General features: G+C 45.1%; 1 protein-coding gene across 1 annotated transcript in view; it reads right to left on the minus strand.

The window, feature by feature from the left end:
- Positions 1-3,770: 3,770 nt before the first annotated feature.
- LOC122744502 (2'-5'-oligoadenylate synthase 3-like) overlaps positions 3,771-27,034 on the minus strand; it is a 69,894-nt gene continuing 46,630 nt past the window's right edge. Inside the window, exons 15-29 of the mRNA XM_043990014.1 lie at positions 24,420-24,705; positions 22,661-22,943; positions 20,945-21,120; positions 19,712-19,965; positions 19,389-19,542; positions 18,259-18,621; positions 16,492-16,774; positions 14,587-14,762; positions 12,371-12,621; positions 11,412-11,556; positions 10,711-10,884; positions 6,498-6,780; positions 5,464-5,639; positions 4,502-4,740; positions 3,771-3,933 (exon numbers count right to left, since the gene is read on the minus strand). Of these exons, the coding sequence (XP_043845949.1) occupies positions 3,771-3,933; positions 4,502-4,740; positions 5,464-5,639; positions 6,498-6,780; positions 10,711-10,884; positions 11,412-11,556; positions 12,371-12,621; positions 14,587-14,762; positions 16,492-16,774; positions 18,259-18,621; positions 19,389-19,542; positions 19,712-19,965; positions 20,945-21,120; positions 22,661-22,943; positions 24,420-24,705 (3,406 nt within the window). The remainder of the gene's footprint in view (positions 3,934-4,501; positions 4,741-5,463; positions 5,640-6,497; positions 6,781-10,710; positions 10,885-11,411; positions 11,557-12,370; positions 12,622-14,586; positions 14,763-16,491; positions 16,775-18,258; positions 18,622-19,388; positions 19,543-19,711; positions 19,966-20,944; positions 21,121-22,660; positions 22,944-24,419; positions 24,706-27,034) is intronic.

Raw genomic sequence — 27,034 nt, forward strand, 5'->3', positions numbered from 1 at the left:
GTCTTTCCTGACTCCAGGTCTACCACCAAACAGCATATGATAGGGTGGAATGAGACAAAAGAGGGATCCAAGAGAAAACACTCTAGGACTATTGGAGACAGCTAGGCGGTATGGTAGATAGATAGCTTGACTTGAGTTCTAAAGCTGCCTCAGATATTTGCAAGCCATGTGATCTGGGCAAGTGACTTGCCCTCTGCCTGCCTTAGCTTCCTTATTTGTGGAATGAGAATAATAATAGTGCCTACTCCCTAGGGTTTTTATTTGTTGTTTTTGTTGTTGTTGTTGTTTTGTTTTTTTTTGCAGGGCAATGAGGGTTAAGTGACTTGCCCAAGGTCACACAGCTAGTACATGTCAAGTGTCTGATGTAGGATTTGAACTCAAGTCCTCCTGAATTCAGGGCCAGTGCTTTATCCACTTCACCACCTAACTGTCCCTCCCCAGGGTTTTTAAGGTATAAAATGAGACAATATGTGTAAAGTGCTTTGCAAACCTTAAAGTATTATGTAGAGGGTCCCCACAGAGACCCTTACTATTTCCCCCTGGGCAACCACTGGACCCTGTCATTGGTCCCTGAGCCAAGTTTCAGAAGAAGCCCTGTTGCTGAAGATTGTGAGTCTCCAGAGGCATGGCCTGCCTGGGGCTGGATCTGTACTGCACGCTGAGCTCTTCTCTCACCCTGTACAGCAGGTGATCCCTGCCACCTATTTAAGCCATCTTTGGCTGGAAAATAGTGGGTTTTGCTGCTCCAGGAGTTGTCTTATGCATTTGTTGAGGAGCATGGGGAGTCACAGCCTTTAGCTACTGAAGTTTTTTAAGCAAAGCAGCAACTTTGTAACACTGAGCTTTAGAAAGGTTAGTGTGGGCTTGATGTTTCTTTTATGAGTCACAAGGAAGAAAGGATAGGAAAGAGGCAATGACCACTATGAGGTTTTGAGTGTTAGGGGATGGGAGACACGTGCTGCTTTTGCTAAAATCTTTTGTGAGGAGTGAATGTGGGAAGAAAATGCTATGAGCTTGGGCAAGTCTTTGGACTTCAGCTTCCTCATTTATAAATGCAGGGATTGGACTCGATGATCTCTAAGGTAACTTTCAGTTCTAGCATTCTATGTCTTCTATTCCCTCCTAGTTGTGGAAAGACAGGTACACTGATACATCGTTGGTGGAACAGTATATTGAAACAACCATTCCAGAAGGTAATTTGGAAGGCTGAAAAGAAAGTGACTAAGATGTCTGTCCCTTTTCACCCATAGACCCCTTTGCTAGATAAGTATCCAAAGAAGGTCATTGTTATGAAAAAAAGTCTCCATATGATCCAAAATATCTATAGCAGCTCTTTTTATGGTAGCAAAAAACTGGAAACAGAGCAGATACCCGTTCGTTGGCCAAGTTATGGTACATGAATGTAATGAGCTTTAAGAAGCAAGCATCATACATACAGAGGAGCATGAAAAGACCTAAATGAGTTGCTTAAAAGTGAAGAAAGAAAAGCCAGGAAATCAATATACACAATGATGACAATGTGAACAGAAAAAACAACCACCATAAAAGAATCAAAAATTAGAGGTGCAAAACTGTAAGAGCAAACTAGGTCCCAAAGAGGAGATAGGAGAAGACCCTTCCTCCTGCTTTTTACCCCCTGCTCTTTTGCAGAAGTCAGAGTGCATATGTGTGCAACATTGAATACAAGGCCAGATTTTTCTGATATATTGATCAGGTTTTTTTCCCATTTTGTTCTCTTCCCTTTTAAAACATTCTTTATCATAAGGAGTGTTTCTCTGGGGACAGAAAAGTAGAGATATGGGGAAAGTAGAGATACAGGAGAAATCTAGGTAAAATCTAGGTAAAAAACAAAAGATAGCAATAAAAATCAATTCCTTTTTATTCCTCTCTTCCTTTCTTCCCTCACCCTCTCTCTCTCTCCCTTCCTTCCCTCCTTTCATTCTTGCTTCATTTTCTTCTTTCCTTCTTCTCTCCCTTCCTTCTTTTTCCCCTCCCTTACTTCCTCCCTTTCTCTCTCCTTCTTCCCCTTTCTTTCTTTCCTCCCCTCCCTCCATTGCTCCATTTCCTCCTTTTGTCCTTCCTTCCCTCCTTCCCTTTCTTCTTCCTTCCTTCCTTCCTTCCTTCCTTCCTTCCTTCCTTCCTTCCTTCCTTCCTTCCTTCCTTCCTTCCTTCCTTGTTCCCTCCTTCCCTTCCACCCTTTCTCTCTCCCTTCCTCCCTCCTTTCCTTCTTCTCTCCCTTCCTTTCTTTAAAAAAAAACAACAACTTTGTTATAAGCAGGGACCCTCTGGGAGGGGAGGAGAAGGGATGAAGGTGGGGGAGATTTAGTCAACGTAAAACCAAAACACATCAATAAAATATATTTATTTATTTTTACAAATCTCTTCTACTTCTGACACTCTATATTCTAAGGTCTCTCAGCTCTGACATTCTGTAACATTAATCTAACTCTTCAAGGTTTGCAAAGCCCTTTACAGACATTATCTAATTTTAACTTCATAACAATCCTGTGAGATAGATGCTTTTTGTTGTTGTTCAGTTGTTTCAGTCATCTCCAATACTCCATGACCCCATTCCGGGTTTCTTTGGCAGAGATACTGGAGTGGTGTGCTATTTCCTTCTCCAGATAATTTTACAGATGAGGAAACCGAGGTAAACAGGGTTAAATGACTTGCCCAGGGTCACACAGCTAGTGTCTGAGGTTGGACTTGAACTCAGGTCTTCCTGCCTCTAGACCCTAAATACACTCTATCCACTATGTCAAGATAGGTGCTACAAGTATTATTACATCCCCATCTTACAGATAGGGAAATCAAATCTCTGAGAAATGAAATTATGTGCCCTTGATTCTGCAGCTAGTGAAAATGTCAGAGGAAGGACTTGAACTCAGGTCTTCATACCTACATGTCTGGCATTTTATGATTCAACTCTGGACATGCTGAGTTCGAGGCATTGATAGGTCACCCAGGCGAAGTTAAGGACAGAGGGCTAGAGTTGGGCAGTTTGGCGTTATCTGCAGAGATGATAACTGACACAATGAGAAGGAATGAACTCTCTAAAGAAGACAATGTACAGAAGAAAATGGAGGACAGATGATGGAAGCATAGGTAAGGACCATCATTAAAGGTTGAGAGAATGGGGAAAAGGTTGGTAACAGTGGTCAGAGGGAGAATAACCCATAGTTAAGACAATCCCTGGGGGAAATGGAGAGGTGGATAGGGCTGGGTTTTTACATATAGGAGAGAATCCTTCAAGGAAGCCAATGCACACACATCTGACAGATGATTTCGCATCTCAGCTCTGCAAAGGGGGTGATAGCCAGGCTGTCCATATGATGAAGAAGTTGGCATTCAGAGGCAGGATATTCCCAGGTTCACACAGAGACCTAAAGAGATACAAAAGTCATCTCTTTGGTACTGGTACCAGTCTACACAAGTACCATTGCATTCTAAACCTTTACTGATAAAGTTGGAAGACAAAAAAGAGATTCCCCAATGGGCTGTTGGAAAAACCAAGACATAGAGGGCACCATAAAGTGACCACAGACAGCTGAGAATGGAAACCAAAAGGACTCAGTTATGATGCTTGGTCCTGGCTCACATCATCATCTGTGGAAAAGGAAGCATTATCTGGAGTCAACAGATGCTTCCTTTTTTCTTCCTCTTTCCTGATCTGCTCTGCTCTGGACCCGTTCAGGGTTTTCACTTCCTTGCCAGGGCTGCCATCACATGACCTGGGGAGAGTCTAAACCCTTCCCCTAATTTTGAGCCACTTAGATTTTTCTCACCTTCAATGCCCAGGGCTGGACAAAGTCTCCAGACTTGTTTGCACAGCACACAGACTTTGCATAGGAGGCAGCTTCCTTTGCCAACAGGTCCCAGCGGGTGCCATGGCCCAGATTCCCAGTTGGGTCAGCAGGATCCAGGATGATTGGTCTATGGGTTCCATTCAAGAGATTCTAGCTTAGTTGTAGCTAACTCTACATGTATGGATTATCCACAGCCCATTTCTTGTACTAGACTAATTCCCCACCTCACTCCTGAGTCTCAAGTTTCCTCATCTAAATTTTTTTGTGATCCCCACATTCAGTTATGTGACCCTACATGGGGTCATGACCCAGAGTTTAAGAAGTTTAGGGATTAGATGACTTTGGAGGTCCCTTTCAGCCCCAAATATGTGATCCTGAGATCCCTAACATATTCCTCTGGTATATTCTTCCACTGACTCACAAATAGAAACCTGTATCCCCACTACTTGTCCCTTGGATGCTAAAGAACTCAGTCAAAGAAACACATGAGAGATGGGGTAGGGGGACAATGACAATATATCTGTTGTTGTGAGGATAAAAAAGATGATATTTGTAAAGCAATTAAAATAGTGCCTGGCATACAGTAGGTACTTAATTAATGTTCCCTTGGAACCAGCATTTAACACAAGGTGTCTCTAGTTTTAAATTGAGGGGTGAATAATGGGAGATAACACCATACAAGAATGGGTTAGAACCTGGGTTTCCGGAGTTGCTGAATCAGGAAATTCTTAATGATCTCATTCTCAGGGTGATAGTTGACCTTCCAGTGGATACAGAGGTTCTTGTAATTTTGGACCAGTTCCAGGACTGTCCTGAAGCCTTCAGCCATGTTGAAGTGGGCTGTCCCATCTCCCTGTTCCCAGGCATAGATGGTCAAGAGCTCTAGTGCATACTGTGGGGGAAGTGCTCCTCTTCCTTTGGGAATACTTATACACTGGTGGGAGAAAAAAGAAAAGGCAATGGGCAAAAAAGTCACTGCCCTCCCCACTCCTCCCACCCCTTAGGAGGTGCAGGAGTTGGTTTGTGTTGTTGGTAGACCAGCTGGCTGGAAGGAACATGGCATTTGTAGTCAAAAGGCCTGGATCTGAATCCTGGTTCTATTATTTGTTGCCTATGTGACTTTGGGAAAGACACTCATCTTTGTGGCCACAGTTTTCCTAATCTATAAAATGGAGGAGTAGGACAAAGTAATCTCCAAGGTCATTGGGAACTATAATTATGATTTTGTGGGTAGATGTGATTGAGGAAGAAAATGATCTAGGGAAGGGAAGAACGCTATCCCCAGAGCCAGCTGGGTATTACCTAGGAAGTTGAACCACAGCTGTTCCCTGCATCTGAGAAGAAGCCACTTGATTCCTGTCCCTGCCTTCCCATCTACTAAACCCTAGAACATAGAATATCAGATGTGGAAAAAACCTTATGATAGAGAATATCAGAGTTGGGAGGGAGCTTAGAACATGAGATGTCAGAACTGGGAGGGACCTTAGAACAGGAGATGTCAGAGCTGGGAGGGAGCTTGGAACAGGGAATGTCTGATCTTGAAGGATTTTTAGAACATAAAATTTCAGAGTTAGAAGTATCTGTTGAGAGAGACCTTGGAACACACCCAAAGGAGTGTTCAGCCCTGAAGAATCAAGAGACTGCCCATCAACTTTACCTGTTTGTACCAGTGCTTTACCAATCGGATAAGATTCTTCAGCTTGGCGGGACGAGAGATAACAAAATCCCGCTGCAGTTCTGTGAAGCAGGATGAGAATTCGCCTCCATTATTGTAACTGTCAATGAGATCGACATAGACCTGCAGCTTGGGTTTTGTGCCTGAGCCCAGTTGGCCTAAAATGAGGGAGAAAAGAACCATACCACGTTCACCAGTGTATTAAACTTGCTGCTGTGTGAGGTGCAGGTTTTGGGCTTTAATGGAAACTCTTGTGTGAGATACAAGCAAAATAAAGGTGTATCGTGAAAACCTGGTGACTTCTAGTGAGTTGAGTATATGTTGTTTTAAAATACCTTACCCATCTAGGTTTTGACCTAAGGGATTATTCACCAGTACATCAAACACAGTTAGAGGATCATGGAGCCAGGGAGTCAGAGCTGAAAGGGACCTCATAGACCATTGAATCATGTATATGTATATGTATATGTATATGTATATGTATATGTATATGTATATGTATATGTATATGTGTATGTGTATGTGTATGTGTATGTGTATGTGTATGTGTATGTGTATGTGTATGTGTATGTGTGTGTATATGTATTTACATACATACATATATATATACATATATATGTATATATATTTGTGTCTAATGGTAACCATGGAACAGGAGAGGTAAGAAAAAAAATTTACAAGATAATTTTGTTTCATTTTTGAAAGGAACAGCAAGTTGTGCACAGTAGATTTGCAGTTTCATGTGCAATCATCGTTTTTTTTTTTTTTATGGTACTGTTATGAAAGTGCTTGTTTTGGGGCAGCTGGGTGGCACAGTGGATAAAGCACTGGCCCTGGATTCAGGAGGAACTGATTTAAAATCCAGCCTCAGACATTTGACACTTACTAGCTGTGTGACCCTGGGCAAGTCACTTAACCCTTATTGCCCCGCAAAAACACAACAAAAAAAACCGAAAGTACTTGTTTTACTCCACAAATTAAATATAAAATTAAAAAAAAAAGTTAAAGCCGTTCACCCAAAGCATTGAAGGCTGGAAGTACGTCGAAGTTCACGCTGTGGTCCAGGGTCTCGGACGTCAGGGTGAAGCTGAGCACTCGGGGATTCTCCCACTTGGAGATCTCGAACTTCACATCAAACTGCATCTCTTGCCGGCAGGCTTCCAGCTGCGTTCGGATTTCTGTAATGATTTCTGCCCTGTTCATCCCTTGGTCTGCAAATCTACTGAAGCAGCTGAGGAACACAACGAGGTCCGCATCAGAGCGGCCCTTCAGGGCAGTGCCCTTGGCCGATGAGCCTCCCTGGATGCGGGAAGAAGTGGGGAAAGGGAAAGTGTCAGGTCAGAGCTGAAACCAGGGATCATTGCTCTGCAGGGGACATCTGAGCAAAAGACACCCTTGGTTGGGAGGGAGTGGACGCAGCCCCACTGCCGGGACAGAGACTCTGGGATAATGACTTCTAGAGGTAGAGACCTTGAGACAAAACACAGGGAAACTGAGACCATTTATTAGCTTGCTGATATCAGTCATGTGCTGCAGTTCGCTTCCACAGCTTAGGAAAGCAAATTGTTAAATTTTCAGTGTGAAATAGAGAAAGAACTAATGGGATCTTTTTGCAGATCGAAGCATACTGTTTTCACTCTGCTTTTGTTCATGTATTTCTAAAAATGAATGCTAAAATTTGTCTTTTTTAAAAAATCAATTATTTTATGCCTAGAGGCTATTGGTTTTTTATTTTTATTTTATTTTTTATTTATTTAATTTTTTTTAGTGAGGCAATTGGGGTTAAGTGACTTGCCCAGGGTCACACAGCTAGTAAGTGTCAAGTGTCTGAGGCTAGATTTGAACTCAGGTACTCCTGAATCCAGAGCCTGTGCTTTATCCACTGTACCACCTAGCTGCCCCCGTTACCCTTTCATTTTTATAGTAGGCCCTAGGTGTGGATAGAGTGCTGGGTCTGGAGTCAGGCCTGAGTTCAAATCCTCACTCAGACACTTACTAGCTATGTGATCATGGGCAAGAGAGAAATCAGCAGATTTCTTTGCCTTTAATCTAGAGTCTATACCTGTAGGGGGAATAGGGACACCTAGCTCTGCCAAAGAGACAGAACTAAGGCAGAGTGATTGCAGCTATGTCCCAGGGAACATGACCCTCACTTCACTGCTATCCACCTCAGTTTCCCCAAATGTAAAACAATACAATAGCACCTACCCCCTAATGTTGTTGTGAGGATCAAATGACATATCTGTAAAGTACTTTGCAAAGATTAAAGTAAGATATAAATACTAGTTGTTGTTGTTGTTGTTGAAACAGAGGCCCAGAATTAGTGTTGGAGCAGGATCTAGAACCCAGGTGTTTTCACTCCCGGTCCAGTCCTCTTTCAGCCAGGCTGGTGAAATTTGGCTTTCCTTGGGGGCACCAGCTTTTTCAGAACAGCTGCCTCTGCTCTCACATTTCTACGCAAGCATTTGAGTTTGGAGGAGAGTCCTCCAGATGAGCCTTGGTTACTTGCTTAGTCACCCTCCCCAGTGCTCCCATTGGCAAGAAAGCTTGAAAAGCCAAGGAGGTCAAAACTTCAACAGAAAGAACAGGTCCACGAGATGGAGGAGACGGAGGTGTTCCCAGGACGTTCTAGTGCTTTATTAGGAGCCAAGGTGTTGGCTTCTTTCCTAGGTCTTACCTCCCCTTGTTATTATGAGAATTCTATAAACTCTTATGAGGATTTTCATATTTATTTTATTGGATCTTTTTATTCAGGGCTTAGAGCTATTCCTGCTGCAGCTTTTGGTTAGCTGAAATCCTGTCTCACGTGGCTAAAAACCTGATAATGGAATGATAGAATTAAGGGGAGACTTTTAGACATTCTTCAAGTAAGAATCAGAAGGAGAGTTTGAGCTTCCCAAGATGATTTAGTTATTGGTGGAAGGACTCTCCTATCAATAATTCTGTAGGTATGTAGATCTCCCCTCTCAATCAGCCCATTGTGAACCCTCTAAATGTTGTGTTCAGTTGTGTTTGATTCTTTATGACCCCGTTTGGGGTTTTCTTGGCAGAGATACTGGAGTGGTTTGACATTTACTTCTCCCGCCCATTTTACAGATGAGGAAACTGAGGCAAACAGGAGTAAGTAATTTGTCCAGGCTTGCCTGGATTTGAAATCAGGTCCTCCTGACTCCAAGCCCAGTGCCCTACCTGACTTAGTTTACTTATGGAGTATGTTTAACTAGGTTTGTTTCCTAAAAATTAGAGGAAAGAGTACTGGATACAGGGTAGATCTGGCATCTAGTCTGGACCACACAGCTTTGCTAGCTGTATGACCATAGACAAGTAACTAACACACTCCATGCCTCAGTTTCCTCCTTTGTAAAATGGAGATAATGAGCCCTACCCTACCTCCCTTACAAGGTTGATGCAAGGATCAGATGAGATAAAGTGAAATGTTTAAAGGGCTTTATAACAGCAAGTTCCCAGATGCTTCGTTGACTTCATATCAGGCTGTCCTGGTGTCCTGATCCCCATATGGCTGAACCTCCTTTGACTGACCCTGGTCTGTCTAGATTTCAACTTTACCTTGGCCCATTTATTCAACAAACATTTTTCCGGGCAATGCTTTGCCCCAAGTGCTATGAGAAAGATAAAGGTGTATGATAATAATTACAATAACCACAACATTCATGCCTCTTATTAAGTTGCAAGCCCTTAAGGCAGGATCTCCTTTAACTATGATGCCAGGAAGACAGGGACAGGACAAGAATTTGCTTGAAAATATTTAACAACTGGCTTTCCCCTCCCCCTCAAAATTTACCCACAACCCTCTTTTAAATTTAACCTGCATTATGAGAATTTTCTCCATTACTTTCTTAAATATAGACACTCAACAAAATGATAAATCAAGCCGTGATTTGTAGTGTTTCCAAAGTGCAAATGCTCACACTGAAAATTTAACCATCAGCTCTCAAACTGGTAGGAGCTGGCTCCAGCTCATCCCTGGATGTGTGCCACGGAGAGGGACAAAGGCTATGAGCATTGATAGGCTTACAGATCTAGAGCTCAAAGGGACTTCAGAAATCATTCTAGTCCACCCACCTCATTTTACTGAGAAAGAAACTGAGGTGCAGGAAGTAAAGTGATACAAGGTCACACAGGTAAAAAAATGTCAGAGATTGGATTTGAACCCAGGCTGTCTGACTCCGGAGTCAGGTAAGGCTCTATAGAAGGATGGGTAGTCTGGCAGAGATGAGGTTGAGGTGGAGTGTAAAGTATTCCAGTGGTTCCCACCTTGGGGAGATCTGCTCTTCAAAGGGTATATAAACTGTGAGCCTGCCGCCACAGTTTGACCATCTCTAAGAGAGAGATGGTCAAATGACCATTCTTTAGTTAATAATATGCTGGCCTTATTAATAAAATGATTCAATTACCCAGAAACTATGTGTCTCAAACTTTAAAAATTGCCACACCCCTCATTTGACAGATTAAGAAACTGAGACCCAGGAAAAGAGTTTAAATGACTTGTCATTTAGGTCATTTAGGTAGTAAACTCCAGAGGAAGGATTTGAACCCAGACCATCTTAACTACTTTTGACCATGCCCTAAGGTTCTATTCCCAGTGCTTGGTTCTGACCCCAGGCACTATCCTGGGAGGTGTCCTGACTCTGGATCAGAGCTGAACTTTATACCACTTCTGGGACCTTGAAGGTGGTTCAGTGTCCAGCGACAACCACTTGGTAACTTTACTCCCTGCTGTGCCCTCGTGTCCATCAAAGAAAAACAGCTTGACCCAGGAGCTGGGGGGCCAGGGCGATGGGCGGAGTAGGGCAAGGTGGAGGAGGAGGATTCTCTGAGATTTCTACTGTCTCCCAAGTGAATTAGAAGAGAGGGAAGACCTCTTATCCTCAGCTCTTCCTTCTACTCACTCAAGGGAGTTTTCTGCTCTCCTTATGTCATTTCATCTCCGTCTACCTCAGTTTCTTCATCTGTAAAATGCGGATAATATTAGCACCTACCTCCCAGGCTTACTTTGAGGATCGAAGGAGAGGATATTTGTAGTGCTTACTTAGTCCAATGCCTGGATATCAGGCTCAGATGTTTGGTAAATGCTCTTTCTCTTCTCTCCCTTCCTCTTCTACCTCCCAGATGAAGTGACTGCAGCCAACTCTAACCCACTCTGGTCATGGGGGATGCCCAATCTTTACTTTGGGAATCCTATTCCACCTGTGAGTTTTAGTGGCTCACCTTAACTACTTTTAGCACCTTAGTGGATGAATTCCGGAAGCAGTTTTCTTTCAAGAATGAGCAGATGATGTCCACGGCTCTGTTCACCTGACCCAGGAATTCTCGGTTGGGCTGGAGGAATTTACTGATGAAGTTGTCCAGGTCCCAGGATGGAGTTTGTTGAAGCAGAGCTGGCTGAAGAGAAAGATACCAGCGATCATAGAATCACAGATACAGACCTGGAAGGGACTGCAGAAGCCAACGCCTTCATTTTGACAGACGAGAAAGTGAAGCCCAAGAAAGCTAATGAATTCACCCAAGGTCAAACAGGTAGGATTTGAACCTAGGTCTTCCGACTTCAGAGCTTGGGCTCTTTGAACTGTAGCACGCTGGCCTGGACTTTCGTTTAGGGCTGGGGTGGGTATGGATGTGGGAAAAATAACTGAAGTTCAACTATAGGCAGGCAACCCAATTCATTTTCTACCCCCACCAAGACTACATCTCTCTTCAGTGTTGACCTGGGAGTTCTGTACCCTAGGTCCCAATCTGGGACCCTGGGCCCTTCTGAGGCTCAGTTTTTCTCACCTGCAAAAAGGGGACAATAATGCTTGGCCTACCCAGGGTCCCCTAGAACGGCTTTGTCATAACTGATCTCATCAGGATACCAGTGTTTGGGGGTGGGGAGAGCGGGGAGCACTCCTTGAAGAGGCCCTGCCTCTTACCATCACATCCCACGGCTGTACTGGAGACCTGTCCCCATTCACAAAGCAGGTCTGACGCCCACAGTTTTCAGCTTCCCGGGCCAGCATCTCCCAGCTCCCCTGGCCCACGTTCCAGGTTGGGTCTGCTGGGTCCAGGATCAGGGGCCTGAAGTTTGGAGTAGAGAGAATAAATGAAGGGGAAACCTTCCCCACCGTGGGACCAAGTAGGTAGGCGAAGAGCAGGCTAAAGGGAAGGATAAGAAGGAATATGAGATGGGACAATTGGGACAATACAGACTGGAGAAGAAATAACTAAGGGGCTCCAGAGCATCACTTGGGAAAGACCTTGAGGAGGGTAACTCATTGTCACAGTAGAGAGAGTACCAGATTTGAGGTCAGGAAGACCTGAATTCAAATCTTGCCTTAGGAAAGGGCAAATCCCTTAACCTCTCAGCTTCAATTTCCCTATCTGTAGGCACCTTGTCGATAGAGTTGCTATGAAGATCAAATGAGACAATATATGGAAAGCATTTTACAAACCTTAAAACACCATATAGGGGGCAGCTAGGGGGCACAGTGGATAAAGCACTGGCCCTGGATTCAGAAGGACCTAAGTTCAAATCCATCCTCAAACACTTGACACTTACTAGCTGTGTGACCCTGGGCAAGTCACTTAACCCTCATTGCCCTGCAAAAACAAACAAACAAAAAACAAAAACAAAAACAAAACACACAACGCCAACATCAAAACAAAACCACACCATATAAATGCTACCTATAATTATTTGGTTCTTCAGCTAACACACATTCTCCACTGCCTCCAAACACCCTTGCTTTCTTCATAATACTACCTAGCTCTGACTCTGGCTTGGCTTTACACTGTAGAGAGGAAGATTCTAGGCTCCAGGTAAACATGGCTTTTAACTCCAGGGGAGCAAAGTGGGAAGACCCAGGAAGTGGGAGGTGAAAAGACTCGACACCTGGGCTTCCGGAGCTCTTTTTGTAGGCAACTCCTGATGTCCTTATCATCAAAGTCATAGTTGACCGTCCAGTAGATGCAAAGCTGCTGGTAGTCCCGGATTAGGCCCAAGACTGTCAGGAAGCCTTCAGCCATGTGGAATTTGTCCTTTCTGCCTGCTTGCTCCCAGGCATATATGGTCAGGAGCTCCAGGGCATAGGCTGGAGGCAAACACTCATCATCTTGCTGTCCTGCCTTGTACCCAGATGATACCTATTTGAAGCAAAATCCGTCAATTAGTCTACAAGTTTTACTGCTGTGTGTCTCTCATCCCATGCTGGGTACTACACATAACAAAAGAAGACAGGCTCCCTGTTCTTGGGAGTTTGTTGTTGTTGTTTGTCCTTCACTCTTGAAAAGGACCATGTCATTGGGAGGTGATGTTATGACTTGCACCGAATTGGATTTGCTGGGCAAAGTCACCAACCTCATTCTCTCCTCCAGAGCCATCTGAGTCCAGTGGCAAGATATATGTCAGGATGACTAGAGATGGCCCTGGATGCTTAAGGTAATTGGGGTTGTGACTTGCCCAGGGTCACACAGCTAGTAAGTGTCTGAGGTGAGATTTGAACTCAGGTCATCCCAACTTCAGGGCCAGTGCTCTATCCATGCCACCACCTGGATGCCCCTCTTGGGAGCTTATACTTTAGTTGAAGAAGTAAGTAAAATACATAAAATGGGAATGAGACCTGATAGACCCCCTCACGGGGTTGTTATGAGGTTCAAAAGTGATATATTATGTGATTGGGCATTCTGGTCTCAGGACCCCTTTAAAAATTATTGAAGACACAGGTAGCTAGGTGTCGCAGTGGATAGAGCACTGGTTCTGGATTCAGGAGGACCTGAGTTCAAATCCGGCCTCAAATACTTGACATGTACTAGCTGTGTGACCCTGAGCAAGTCACTTAACCCTCATTGCCCTGCAAAAAAATTTAAAAATTAAAACAAAACAAAAAAAATTATTGAAGACTCCTCAAAAGTTTCTATTATTGTGGGTTATATCTATCAGTACTTATCATAATAGAAATTAAAAGTCCTATAAATAAAAGGAGAGATGAACAAAATTGAAAGTTAAAAAAAATCTATTGAACTAATAAATAAACATAGGAGCTGTTTTTTTAAAAATAGCAATAAAATAGATGAACCACTGACTAATGTGATTAAAACAAGAAAATCAAATTACTGGTATTAAAAATAAAAAATGTGATTTCACAAGCAATAAATATGAAATAAAAACAATTAATAGGAGCTATTTTAACTATGTGCCAATAAAACCTACAACCTAAATAAAATAGATGAATTTTTACAAAAACAGAAACTGCCCAGATTAACATAATAGGAAATGGAATGCTTAAATAACTCTGTCTTAGAAAAAGAAATAGAATAAGCCAAAATGAACTTTTTAAGAAAAAAACAAACCCAGGATCAGATGGGTTTACTAGCAAATCCTACCAAACATTTAAATAACAATGAATTTCTATACCACATAAACTGTTTGAAAAAATAGGTGGAGTGCTACCAAATTTAATATAATCTTGATACCTAAAGCAGGGAGAGTCAAAACAGAGAAGGAAAACATAGACCAATTTCCCCAATGAATATTGATGCAAAATTTTAAAATAAAATACTAGCAAGGAAATTACAACAATATATCACAAAGATCATACACTATGACCAGGCTGGATTTTTTTCCAGGAATGTAGGGCTGATTCAACATTGGGAAAATTGTAGGTATGACTGACCACATTAATCACAAAATAAAAATTACGATGATTTCAATAGATAAAAAATATTTTTTCAACAAAATGTAACATCCCTTTTTTATTAAAAAAAAATTAGAGGGGCAGCTAGGTGGTGCAGTGGATAGAGCACCAGCCCTGGAGTCAGGAGTACCTGAGTTCCAAATACAGCCTCAAACACTTAACACTTACTAGCTGTGTGACCCTGGGCAAGTCACTTAACCCCAATTGCCTCACTAAAAATTAAAAAAAAAAATTAGAAAGCACAAGAATAAATGGTGCTTTCCTTAAAATGATAAGGAGTATGTGTCTAAAACTGACAACAAGCACTATCTGTAATGGGGACTAAATGAAAATCTTTCTTTTTTAAAAAAGATTTGATTCTAATAGTTTTCAATACAGAGCTTGTTTTTCAGGTCTAATATGTCTCAGGTCTCACCTGTTGGTACCAGTGTTTCACTAGAAGGATGAGGCTCTTTAGCTTAGCGGGGCGAATGTTGACAAAATCCCTCTGGAGCTCAGTAAAACACTCCGAGTAGGTGCCTGGTGGAGAGCCATTCCTCAGGAGGTCTGCGTAGACCTGGGGTCTAGGTTTGGAGCCAGTGGGGAGAGGCCCTGTGAAGAAACAATACATATGTTGCCTCTTTTCCACAAAGAAGCTGGCTTTCTCTTCTTGGGCGGGGACTCCAATGACATAGAGAAGTCAGTTTCCCCACTCTGCGCCAATGGACTGTCCTACTCACCTCCACCATCCCCTAAATCAGATCCAGTAGTGAAGGTTGGAGTGGGGACCCCTTTAGGGTCCTTAGAGATTAGCCATTAGGATTCCTTCCTTTAACAGATCAGGACCAAAAAATAAGTGAATTGCCTGACTCCAAATTCAGGGTTTCTTCCACAGCACCATTTTGCTAGTAGCCCAAGGAAAGAGTGGCGCACAAACTACCAATGGGCAGATAGGTTCTGTTCTGTGATCTAAGGTAGGCAGCAGGGGCCTAGCCTGGTGATTCCTAAACCTAATTCTAGATTTTTGTTGTTGTTGTTTTGAAGAGGAAATTGGGATTAAATGACTTGCCCAGGGTCACACAGCTAGTAAGTGTTAAGTGTCTGAGGCTGAATTTGAACTCAGGTCCTCCTGAATCCAGGGCCAGTGTTCTATCCACTGAGCCACCTAGCTGCCCCCCCCCCCAGCCTAATTATACTGCAGACTGGTAGAAGATCTGGAATTTTGATCGGTGACTTGGATAAAGGAAGGGATGGCTTGCTCATCAAATGGGAGAGAGGGAGAATTAACACACAGGATGGCAAGCTAGATCCCTAAGGATTTAGAGAGGCTATGAGCATTGGCCTGACTCTAACAAGATAAAAATCCCTAATTATGTACTTGTAAAAAAAAATAAGAAGAAAAGCAAGTTTCCCATAATAGAGATCTAGAGTTTTCTGTATAACCCCCTTTCTATTCTATTATGGGAATACCCATTTTGTTTATTATTGATTATAATAATAGCTAGTGTTAGGGGGCAGCTAGGTAGCACAGTGGATAAAGCACCGGCCCTGGATTCAATAGGACCTGAGTTCAAATCTGGCCTCAGACACTTGACACTTACTAGCTGTGTGACCCTGGGCAAGTCACTTAACCCTCATTGCCCTGCCAAAAAAAAAAATGGTCTGATTGAAAATAGTCTATATTCTAAGGCCTTTCCCAGTCCTGACACGTATCCAACTACAGTGGATATAGTAGTGGGCCTGAAGCCTGGAAGACTCATCTTCCTGAGTTCAAATCTAACCTCAGACATTTATTAGCTGGGTGATCCTGAACAATTCATTTCACCCCGTTTGCCTCAGTTTCCTCATCTGTAGAATGAGCTGGAGAAGTAAATAGCAAACCACTCCCGTATCTTTGCCAAGAAAATTATGGGGTCACAAAGTGTTGGACACAACTAACAACGAAGCCCTGCACCCCCTGTTCTGAGGCCCTTTCTAGCTCTGATATTTGGTATTCTAAAACCTCTTCAGTCCTTATAGTCTATGATCAAATGAAATAACATATATGCAAAGTGATTTGGAAACTTTAAGTGTTAGATCGCTAGTTATTATGATTATGATATTATTATTATTATTATTATTTGATGATGAAGGTTCTGCAGCCACACAGCATAAAGTGATTTACCGAGCTTACCTGATAAAGCATAGCAGCCCTTCTGATAACTCCAGGGGAGGAAATTAAAGTCTCTGTGGAAAGGGGGCAGAATTTAACCGAGAGTTCCACAGTTGAGATTGAACAGTTTCCAGTCTGGGTCCCTTTGCTGTAGGGGAGGATGCCACCTCATGCTCCCCATGCACTCACCCAAGGCATCGAAGGCAGGCTTCAGGGAAACATCCATGCAGCTGTGGAGTGTCTCTGACTCCAGCCTGAATCTCAAGGCTCGAGGATCCTCCTGGGCAGAGAACTGGAGGCTCAGTCCCTGGGGGTGTTTCTGCCAGCAGGCTTCCAGCTGTGTGCGGATCTCGGTGAAGCTCTCTGGCTGCCAGGCCCCTTGGTCAGCATAGGCCTTGAAGCAGCTGAGGAAGACGATGAGGTCAGCATCAGAGGCGCCTCTCAGGGCTGTGCCCCGGCCATAGGAGCCACCCTGGGGGAAGACAGGAGCAGCGCTATGAGGCCTGGGGCCCGGAGCCTAGAAAGCCCCTAAATCCCAGTAGGGAAGGGAATCCATTAAAATCTGGCCGCTTGGCTTCTCAAGAGCCAGACTTCTGAATGATTTCCCCTGGAGAGTAGGTGCTGCATAGTTGGTTACTATTTTGGGGTTTCTTTGGGTGTGGCTTCATCTGCTCTACTCCCCTCCCTCAGTCCTCCAGCCCATAGCTGTGGCCTCCTCCCATTTGGGCCCAAGTCTGGTCCAAAGCCAGCCCTAAAATATGACAGTTTTGGAGCGGAATGAGGAAGACCAGGGTTCAAGTCTCACCCTGACATTTTCAGGTCCTTCCCCCTGGATAAGTGACTTAATCCTTCCCTCAGTGTTCTAGCCAGTCATCTGAGACTGGCATTAGCAAGCTTAGGCGCTCTCCATGCCCATGAGATCAGAGGACTAGTCCAGGAAAGAGATCATTAGGAACATCTCACTGCTACTCAGAGTGTCTAGAAGCTGCTGCCTGATGATCTATATTTCATCAGAACCTTATATAAGAACTTAATGACTTAACTGTTCAGTCATGTCTGACTCTCCATGACCCCACCTGGGGTTTCCTTGGTAGAGATACTGGAGTGGTTTGCCATTTCCTGCTCCAGCTCATTTGACAGGTGAGGAAACCGAGACCAACAGGGTTAAGTGACTTGCCCAGGGTCATACAGCTAGCAAGTGTCTGAGACCTGATTTGAACCCAGGAAGATGAGTCTTCTTGACTCCAGGCCCAGTGCTCTATCTGCCCGATTATATTATGCTGCCCCCCTCGCTTGCTCTCTCTCTCTCTCTCTCTCTCTCTCTCTCTCTCTCTCTTTTTCTCTCTCTCTGTCTCTCTGTCTTTCTCTGTCTGTCTCACTGTCTCTCTCCTCTCTGTCTGTCTCACTTGCTCACTTGCTCTCTGTCTCTGCCTCTGTCTGTCTCTCTGTTTGTCTCTCTCTGTCTCTGTTTCTCTGTATACACATACATTTGGCTTGTAAAGGACTCCCCTCAAAGTAGACAGGACGGGCACTTCTTGCTTCCTTCTCCACATTCTTCCCTCCCCCCACTCAACTTGGACATGTCTCCTAAATGACTCCTAAATCTCCATGCAAATGTTTGATTAATTAGCAGGAGAGGGGCTCCCAGAGGGATCCTTTCTGGGCCCTGAACCCCAATAGGGACAGCCTGGATAAGTCCTCTGTGAGCTGTATCCCTCCTAAATGCTATTTCTCTGGGCAAGAGATTGTTCTTTAAGAAGCCCTGATGGGGCAGCTAGATGGCACAGTGGTAAAGCACCAGCCCTGGAGTCAGGAGAACCTGAGTTCAAAGCCGGTCTCAGACACTTAAACTGGGCAAGTCACTTAACCCCAATTGCCTCACTAAAAAAAAAAAAAAGAAATTAAAAAAAAGAAGAAGAAGCAGGACCTGCTTCCCTCCTCAGGGCCCCTTCTCACCTTGCTGGCCCTCAGCACCCGGATGGTGGGAGAAGATGCTCGGAAGCACTTTTCTCTCAGGCACCTGAAGATCGTTTCGGTGACTTTGCCCATCTGCTCCTGGAAACCCGAGTCCGGTTGGAGAACATCCCGAATGAACTTATCCAGTTCTCGGGCTGGGATGTGGTAAAGATCCATGTCTGTCCTGCCATGGTTGACATCATTGGTTCTGCCAGGGCCAGGCTTCCCCTTGGGTGCTTCTCTTCCCGAGGATCCTGGACATTCAGGGATGGTGTTTGCCCGGCCATCATCCCTCCTGGGCATCCCCTTTTCCTTCCCCACAGGGTCTTCTCCTTTAGTGTCTGCTCCTGGATCCAGGAGACCCTGAAAATTTATCTTTCTCAGATGGTTTTTGTCTGTGCTGGCCTCCTTTTGCCTCGTACAGGCTGCTAGAGGCCTCTTCCGAAGGACCCGAGCTCATCACAGCCTTTCTCCCTTTGCGCACTTCCCAGTGGCTCTCAATTGCCTAGCACGAAGGTCCAAGTTCACTTGCCTGGCACTCAAGGCCTTTTGCAATCTGACTCTGCTGACAGCCTGGTCTCATTCTGTTTTTCTCCTCTCCAGCCAAAGAAGAATACTCCCCCTTCTGCTCTTCCACCTCCACACTCTTGGCTACACAACCCCTCAGATGCCCCCTCTCTCATTCACACTCCGATTGGATCCGGGTTTTCAAAAGAACGCTCATAGAACCAGACCTTGGAGTCGACTGTGTCCCTACAGACTAGGAATTAAGGGACCTGGCTTTGGAAAGTCACTGTGTGACTTCGGGCAAATTCCTTCCCATCTCTGGGCTTCATTTTCTCATCCAGAAAATGAAGAGTTTGGACTAAAAGGTAAGGAAGGTTCTCTTCACTGTCTCAAGTGTTCTATAACTCTACACACGTGAGTTAGGATGGCTTAGGCTCATTCCTAAGCTGCCCCTAAAACGATTTAATTTTAGCTCCTTGGAGGAGGCAGGCTGTTTGGCCTTTTTATCTGTGAATCCTCAGCAGCTAACATAATAGGGGCTTAACAAATTCTAATGGAATGAGGGAAATGAGGAAGCATTGTGTCCAGAGGCTATGTCTCTGGCTCAGACCTTTTGGACTCACCAGAGCACCCCAGGGCTGCACGGGGGAGCCATCTCCTTGTACAAAGCAGGGATAAGATAAGCAGGACTTAGCTTCCTGGGCCAGCAGCTCCCAGCACCGGCCATCTCTGTGTGCCACATCCCAAGTGGGATCGGCAGGGTCCAAGATCACGGGCCTGAAATTCCCGGTAGATAGAAGGGGTCAGATCAGCTTGAGAAAAAAGCCTTCTCCACTGAAGACCCCAAGCTGGAAAGAATCCTAGATTTAAAGCTGGCAGGGGCTTCAGAGGACATCGGATCCCACCCCATCACTTAATATAGGAGGAGATTGAGCAAGGTGGCTACCTGGGTTTCTTGAACTGACTTTGTAAGAAAACCCCAACAGCTTCATCTGCAGTGCTGTAGTTGACCTCCCAGTGGATGCAGAGCTCCTGGTATTTCTGGATTAACCCCAACACAGTTCGGAAACCTTCAGCGATGCTGAATTTCTCTTTCCCACAGCCCTTTTCCCAGGCATAGATGGTTAGGAGCTCCAAGGCATAGATTGGGGGCAGGGACGACTTTGCTGACTGAAGCTTCTCTTGATGAACCTCAGTCACCTGAATGACCAAAATCAAAAGAGGCTTGGAGGGGCAGCTAGGTGGCGAAGTGGAAAGAACACCAGCCCTGCAGTCAGGAGAACCTGAGTTCAAATCCGACCTCAGACACTTAACACTTACTAGCTGTGTGACCCTGGGCAAGTCACTTAACCCCAATTGCCTCACTAACAAACAAACAAACAAACAAACAAAAAAGAGGCTTGGAACTCCTTAGCAGAAGGTGCTAATGGGCTGGGCTCCCCTCCTCCACAAAGGCCTCCTTCACACACACACACACACACACACACACACACACACACACACACACACACACAAAACCCAACCCAAGGGGGCATCTAGGTGGTGCAGTGGATAAAGCACCAGCCCTGAATTCAGGAGGACCTGAGTTCAAATCCAGTCTCAAACATGACATTTACTAGCTGTGTGACCCTGGGCAAGTCACTTAACCCCCCACTGCACCCCCCCAAAAAAAAAACCCAAACAAAACAAAACAAAAAACCAAAGGGCTCCTTGACTCTGGTCTTCTGAAAGCCAAAAAATGTTACTGTCCTAATCAGGAGACAAGCTGGTCCTTAGTCCATAGTGCCCACATGGTCATTCTCTTTTCAAACACTTTAAGTCCTGCCTCCCTAAGAAGATGAAGGACCCCTTGTGGGCAGGGGCTATATTGTGATAAAGACAGGGTTAGAGACCAGTACAGGTCAGCATTAGGATTAAGTGAAGGACAAGGTAATTGTAGGGACTGGATTAGAGACAGGGTAATGGGCAGAGAAAGGGTGAGGATTTGGGGGGTAGGTAGGCTAACCATGTGTAGGACCACAGAATTAAAAAGTCATCAAATCCTCCCCCTGGGGATCTGGCATCCTAGTTGGAAGAGAGATCTGCCTTTAGAAGGTGCCCAGTGCAGACAGAGCTTCCAAGGATGGCAGGGACTATACAGGAAGGGCCAGTAGAGAACAGGAGAGGGGTTCTCACACACCAGCAGGTACCAGTGCTTCACCAGGAGGATCAAATGCTTCAGCTTGCAGGGGCGAATGTTGACAAAGTTCTTCCTTAGCTCAGTGAAACAGGCAGTGTATGTTCCAGCTGGGGAACCGCAGTTAATAAGGTCTGCATAGACCTGGGGGCTGGGCTTGGTGTCCGGTCCAAGGTGTCCTGTGAGAAAAGAACACTGACATCGCTCTATCTCGTGTCCTACCCTGTGCTGGGGACACAACTGAGAGTGCCTGTCTGAAGCCCTTCCCTTCAAAGGAAGCTCACTAGGTATCTGGAATCTTAAAGCTTGGGAACTTCTTCTAGCTTCTCATTTTACAGATGAGGAGCCTGGGGTCCCTTGCTGAGGATCTGCCCGAGGACACAAAGGGTGATTAAATGGCAAAATTGAAAGGGAGTTCCCCCTTCCCACCTTAGTTGATAGAATCACAGAAATCCCCAAATATAATCAAAATAAGTTCCTTAATCGTTTGAGAGGATTCTGGGGGTCTGAGCATTGGACGGACGAAGCAATACCACACAGGAAATATCTTGTGATTGGTCAAGGGAATCTGCCTATACCTATAAGAACAAGGCTGATGATTGCATAGATCTGCCTTACTTAATTTCAATTCCCTTGCAAGTCAAGACATCACTTTTCCAATGTCATCCGTCCTCTTCAAGAACAAAGGACAAACAACGATAAGTGGAGCAGATGGAGAAAATACAGAGATGCATACAGAGAACCGGGAAAAATGGGGCTGGCTAGAGTGGGGAAGTGGCTTTAAGGAGTTATGACCCCATGCAGCAGAAAAGAATCAGTGATAGATTCAGGAGAGGGGCAGAGCCGGGGAGTCCGGCTGAGCAGCCCACCCGGTAGAGATGATGTACCTGAGCCGAGCTTGGTGAGGTCTCTACAAAGAAAGCAAGGTCTTTCAGACACTTCAGGACTGGGTGTAGCGAATTACCTTTGCCACATGTGCCAAATGTATGCTTCATGACCCTTTTCCTCTAAGTTTGAACCCACCTTCCAAAGACACTGTGTGTAATTTGTGGGAGAGTATACTACTGGTATGTGTGTGAGGCAACATTTTGTACCACCTGTTTTTAGTATCCCGTCATTAACAAAAGCAGAATTTAGTAATAGGAGTAGCTATCCATAGCCTTATCCCTAGTACTCAAGAGTAACAGTCACCCTCTGGGGATCCAAGCTTTGAGTGAAAATAAGGGGACTAGCTCGAACGAGTGTTATACTGGGATGAGAATCTTTTTCTCATGGAAACCCACTCTCCACTGCTCCACACAGTAGAGCTGAGGGGGTGGGGAACTTATCTGAGGGGCTTCATTAGGCAGCTAGGTGGTGCAATGGATGGAGAGTGGATCATGGAATCAGGAAGACCTGAGTTCTAATCCTGCCTCAGTGATTTAGGAGCTGTGACCTTGAGCAAATGACTTAACCTCTGGGCCTCAGTTTCCTCATTTGTAAAATGAGGATAATAATATAGTCTTTCCCAGGTTGGTCGTGAGGATCGGAGGAGTTACAAGTGTAAAGCACTTTGCAAACTCTAATGCGCTGTATCAGTTCTAGCTACTCATTATACATGATGCCTGTTAACGAGGGTCCAGCTCATGGAAAAGGACGTAGAAGGTATCTGGGTCTCCTCTCTCAGAAATCTCTGAATGGATATTGCCACCCTTCCTGGGCACCCTTCCTCCTTCTTACCTAGGGCATCAAAGGCAGGCTTCAGGGAAACATCCATGCAGCTGTGGAGTGTCTCTGACTCCAGCCTGAATCTCAAGGCTCGAGGATCCTTCTGGGCAGAGAACTGGAGGCTCAGTCCCTGGGGGTGTTTCTGCCAGCAGGCTTCCAGCTGTGTGCGGATCTCGGTGAAGCTCTCTGGCTGCCAGGCCCCTTGGTCAGCATAGGCCTTGAAGCAGCTGAGGAAGACGATGAGGTCAGCATCAGAGGCGCCTCTCAGGGCTGTGCCCCGGCCATAGGAGCCACCCTGGGGGAAGACAGGAGCAGCGCTATGATGACCCCAAGCCTGGGGCCCGGAGCCTAGAAAGCCCCTAAATCCCAGTAGGGAAGGGAATCCATTAAAATCTGGCCGCCTCTCAGGGCTGTGCCCCGGCCATAGGAGCCACCCTGGCGGGGGAGACAGGAACAGCCCTGGCATGACAGAATCTTGGATATATGCAGAGTTGGAAGGAATTCTTGAGAGGCAGTGTGCTGTAGTGGGTAAGTCCTGGATTTGGAGATAATGGACCTGGGTTCAAATCTCCTTTGGATTTGCTATCTGTGTGACCTGGGCAATTCACATCTCTGTTCTGGCCTCAATTTCCCTCTCTTTAAAGTGAGGGAGGTAGACTAGATGACCTCTAAGGCCCCTTGCTATTTTAAATCTATAATCCTGTGATGTAGTATTCTAAGCCCTCTTATAATGAAGGAACTGAAGGTCAGAGAGGAGCTGTGACTCATCTATTCCTTTTTTTTTTTTTTTTTTTTTTTTTCAGGGCAATGAGGGTTAAGTGACTTGCCCAGGGTAACAGCTAGTAAGTGTCAAGTGTCTGAGGTCGGATTTGAACAAAGGTCCTCCTGAATCCAGGGCTGGTGCTCTATCCACTGTGCCACCTAGCTGCCCCAACTCATCTATTCCTTTCATAAATCTCTCTGCCTCAAGACTCTTCCCTCTCCAATCTAATCGCCACACTGCTGCTGAAGTGATTTTTTTTTAAAGTACAGGTCTTATCCTGTCATCCCCCCTTGCTCCAGAAACTTCAGTGAGTCACTATTGCCCCTAGACCTATTACAAATTTTTCTTGGTGGCCTTTTTTTTTTCTTTTTCCTTTGCTGGGCAATTGGGGTTAAGTGACTTGCCCAGGGTCACACAGCTAATAAGTGTCGTGTCTGAGGTTGGATTTGAACTGAAGTCCTCCTAAATCCTGTGCGCCACCTAGCTGCCCCATTCTCCGTGCCATTTAAAGCCCTTCGGCAGCCTGTCTCCACACTGCCTATCCAGGTCTAAGGTAACCGACTCCCCCTTTCCTCTCTGGGTCCACACTGGCTTCCTTGTCCTCTCCTGGTTTTGCTCTGGCCGTCCCACATTCCTGGGAAGTCGTCTCTTAGAATACTTAGATTTCTTTATTCAATTCAATTCAATAGATTAAAATACATTTAAAATTAAGCACCTACTATGTGCCAGGCCTCCTCCTGGAAGCCTTTCCTGATTTCTCCTCAGTGGTAGTGCTGCCCCCACCTTCCTAGACCCCCAAATCACTTTGTGTTTACTTTTTAAAGTATTTTTGTATTTTGGTGTTTCATTCGGTAGACATCCTCAATGCCTGGCACATAGTAGGTCCTTAACAAATGCTTGTGCCGATGGGCCTGAGGCTCCGAGTTTCCCAAGGTTTTGCAGCTCAAGCCCTCTTGTCCCGGGTCTCCACCCGTCTCCATCCCCTGGAAGAACACTCGCCCCACTCACCTTAATAACTTTCATCACGCGGATCCTGGGAGTGGAGTTTTGGAAACACTTTTCCCGCAGCACCTTGCAGATGGTGTTCACTGCTTGTCTCACCTGATCCAGGAAGTCTTTCTGTGGTGTGAGATTATCCTGGACGAACTTGTCCAGGGCCCTGGCGGCGGTCTGGGACAAAGCCATGGCTGCGGTTACAGCCTGTAGGGCTGCAAGCGAGGCCGTAGCTTCACGGGCAGCCGGCCTCAGAGAGGAAGCTGTCCTTCGGGCAGATTGCAGCGAGGCGGACACTCTCCTTTAACTCTCTTCCCCACATTTGGGTGAGTGCCAAAGGCGGTCCTGATTAGGTCCACCGGGAGCAAGGGTTCCCCGCCCTGTGGGCTAGTTTCGTTTCTTCTGAAGGGCAGGTCCCGCTACGGGAAAGAAGGAAGAGGTTGGAGCCCAGAGGGAGAGGCGGAGATAGAAGGCAACGAAGAAAAGGGAGAGGACCGTGTCCCCTAGGAGACTGTCTTAGGAACGGGGGCTGGAACCAACCTCACCGCCTTTGCAGCGGCTTTCTTCTCTGCCCTCCTCCAGACCTGCCGAGAGGAGGAAATTGTAGTTTCCTCCCCTTTATTTTCATTCTACATTCTATTCATCTCCTTTACTTTCGATTTCCCTTTCCCCTTTCTGCCTGGATCCACCCGGGGCTCCCCACTGTCCTGCTCTGCTTTTCCTCTGAGTAAACCCTAACCCTCTTCACCCTCAAGCTCCCCCCCACCCCATTCCCATACCCTGCCCCCAAACTTGGAGATGTCACAGCTAGATATACCCCGACCCTGCCACTGGGTACTCAGAAAAAACCAGTTAAGACCAAGACCAATCAGCTTAACAAAGGGACTGACTGTTGACAGGACACCCATAATCCTCCTCTCACAGCTGAGGAAGAAGGTGAATTTGAGCCCCTGTTCTCTGGAACCAGGACCCATCCTTGTAATCAGTCAGAAACTGGCTGCCTTTTAGGGTTGTTTTCATTTATGTTATTTTAGTTATTGGGTACATTTTTATCTTGGTTCTGCATTTTTCACTCTGACAAATCTAGCACAGTGGAAACATCACAGGGCTTGAAGTAAAGATAGACCTGCAGTGCAAAAATCGCCTCAGATTCTTATCAGCTGTGTGACCCTGGGTAAGTCACTTAACCACTGTCTGCCTTGGTTTAGTCATCTGCCAAATGGGGGTAATAATAGCACCTGCGTGGGGCAACTAGGTGGTGAAGTGGATAAAGCACCAGTCCTGGAAAATCAGACCTCAGACACTTGATACTAGCTGTGTGACCCTGGGAAAGTCACATAATAATAGCACCTGCCTACCAGGGTTGTTAGGAACATTAAATGAGAAAACATATGCACAGTGCTTTGCAAACCTTAAAGCATTATAATTATAATTGCTATAATAATAATAATAATAATAATAATAACTCTTATTATTATGGTAGATGTGCAGTGGATATATAGTGCTGGGCCTAGAGTCAGGAAAACTCACCTTTTTGGGTTCAAATCTGGCCTCAGACACTTTCTAGACATCCTAGACAAGTCACAACCCTTTTTTGCCTCAGTTTCCTCATCTGTAAAAGTAGCTGGAGAAGGAAATGGCAAACTTCTCCAGTATTTCTGCAAAGAAAACCCCAAATCGGGTCAACATAGAGTTGGAAATGACTGAAAAACAACTGAACTATTTTCATTCGTCTTAATTATTCAATCCCTTCATTTTGTAGTTGAGGAAAGTGAAGAGGCTGAAGAGAGATTTGCTGTAGGTTACAATAACAGGATCAGGGCTGGCTCTTCCAATTTCTGGCTATGTCAATGACACCCCACTGGTCTTCTCTTTCTCAGACATCATCGGCATTAAGTTATTAACACTTACTAATAACAATACTGATATCCAGAATTCATATTGTGCTTTCAGGTTTGCAAAGCATTTAAAGAGTATTGTCTCATTGAATTCTCAAAACAACTCTGGGGGGTAGGGGCTATTATTATCCTCATTTTATAGATGAAGAAACTAAAGCAGGCAGGGGTTAAGTGACTTGTCAAAGGTCACACAGCAAGTAAAGATCTGAGTCAAGATTTGAACTGGTGTATTTTTTTTTTGGTGGGGTAATGAGGATTAAGTGACTTGCCCAGGGTCACACAGCTAGTGTCAAGTGTCTAAGGCCAAATTTGAACTTACATCCTCCTGAATCCAGGGCAGGTGCTTTATCCCCTTCACCACCTAGCTCTCCTATGAACTGGCGTCTTCTTTACTTCAGGTCCATCACTCTAACCATGGTACCACCTCCACTCTTTAATTTTTTTTTTTCCCTGGGGGCAGCTTGGCGGCGCAGTGGATAAAGCACGGGCCCTGGAGTAAGGAGGACCTGAGTTCAAATCCAGCCTCAGACACTTGACACTTACTAGCTGCATGACCCTAGGCAAGTCACTTAATCCTCATTGCCCTGCTCCAACCCTCCAATTTTCCTTATATGTTTTGTTTTTATATCATATTCACCTCCTCTTCTCACCTACTTAGTGAGCCATCCTTGCTATAAAAAAGATAAAAAAAGAAAGAAGAAAAAAGTCAAAGTAATCAATGCCCCACCCTCC

The sequence above is a fragment of the Dromiciops gliroides genome, chromosome 1, assembly GCF_019393635.1.
Source record: "Dromiciops gliroides isolate mDroGli1 chromosome 1, mDroGli1.pri, whole genome shotgun sequence".
Taxonomy (NCBI): domain Eukaryota; kingdom Metazoa; phylum Chordata; class Mammalia; order Microbiotheria; family Microbiotheriidae; genus Dromiciops; species Dromiciops gliroides.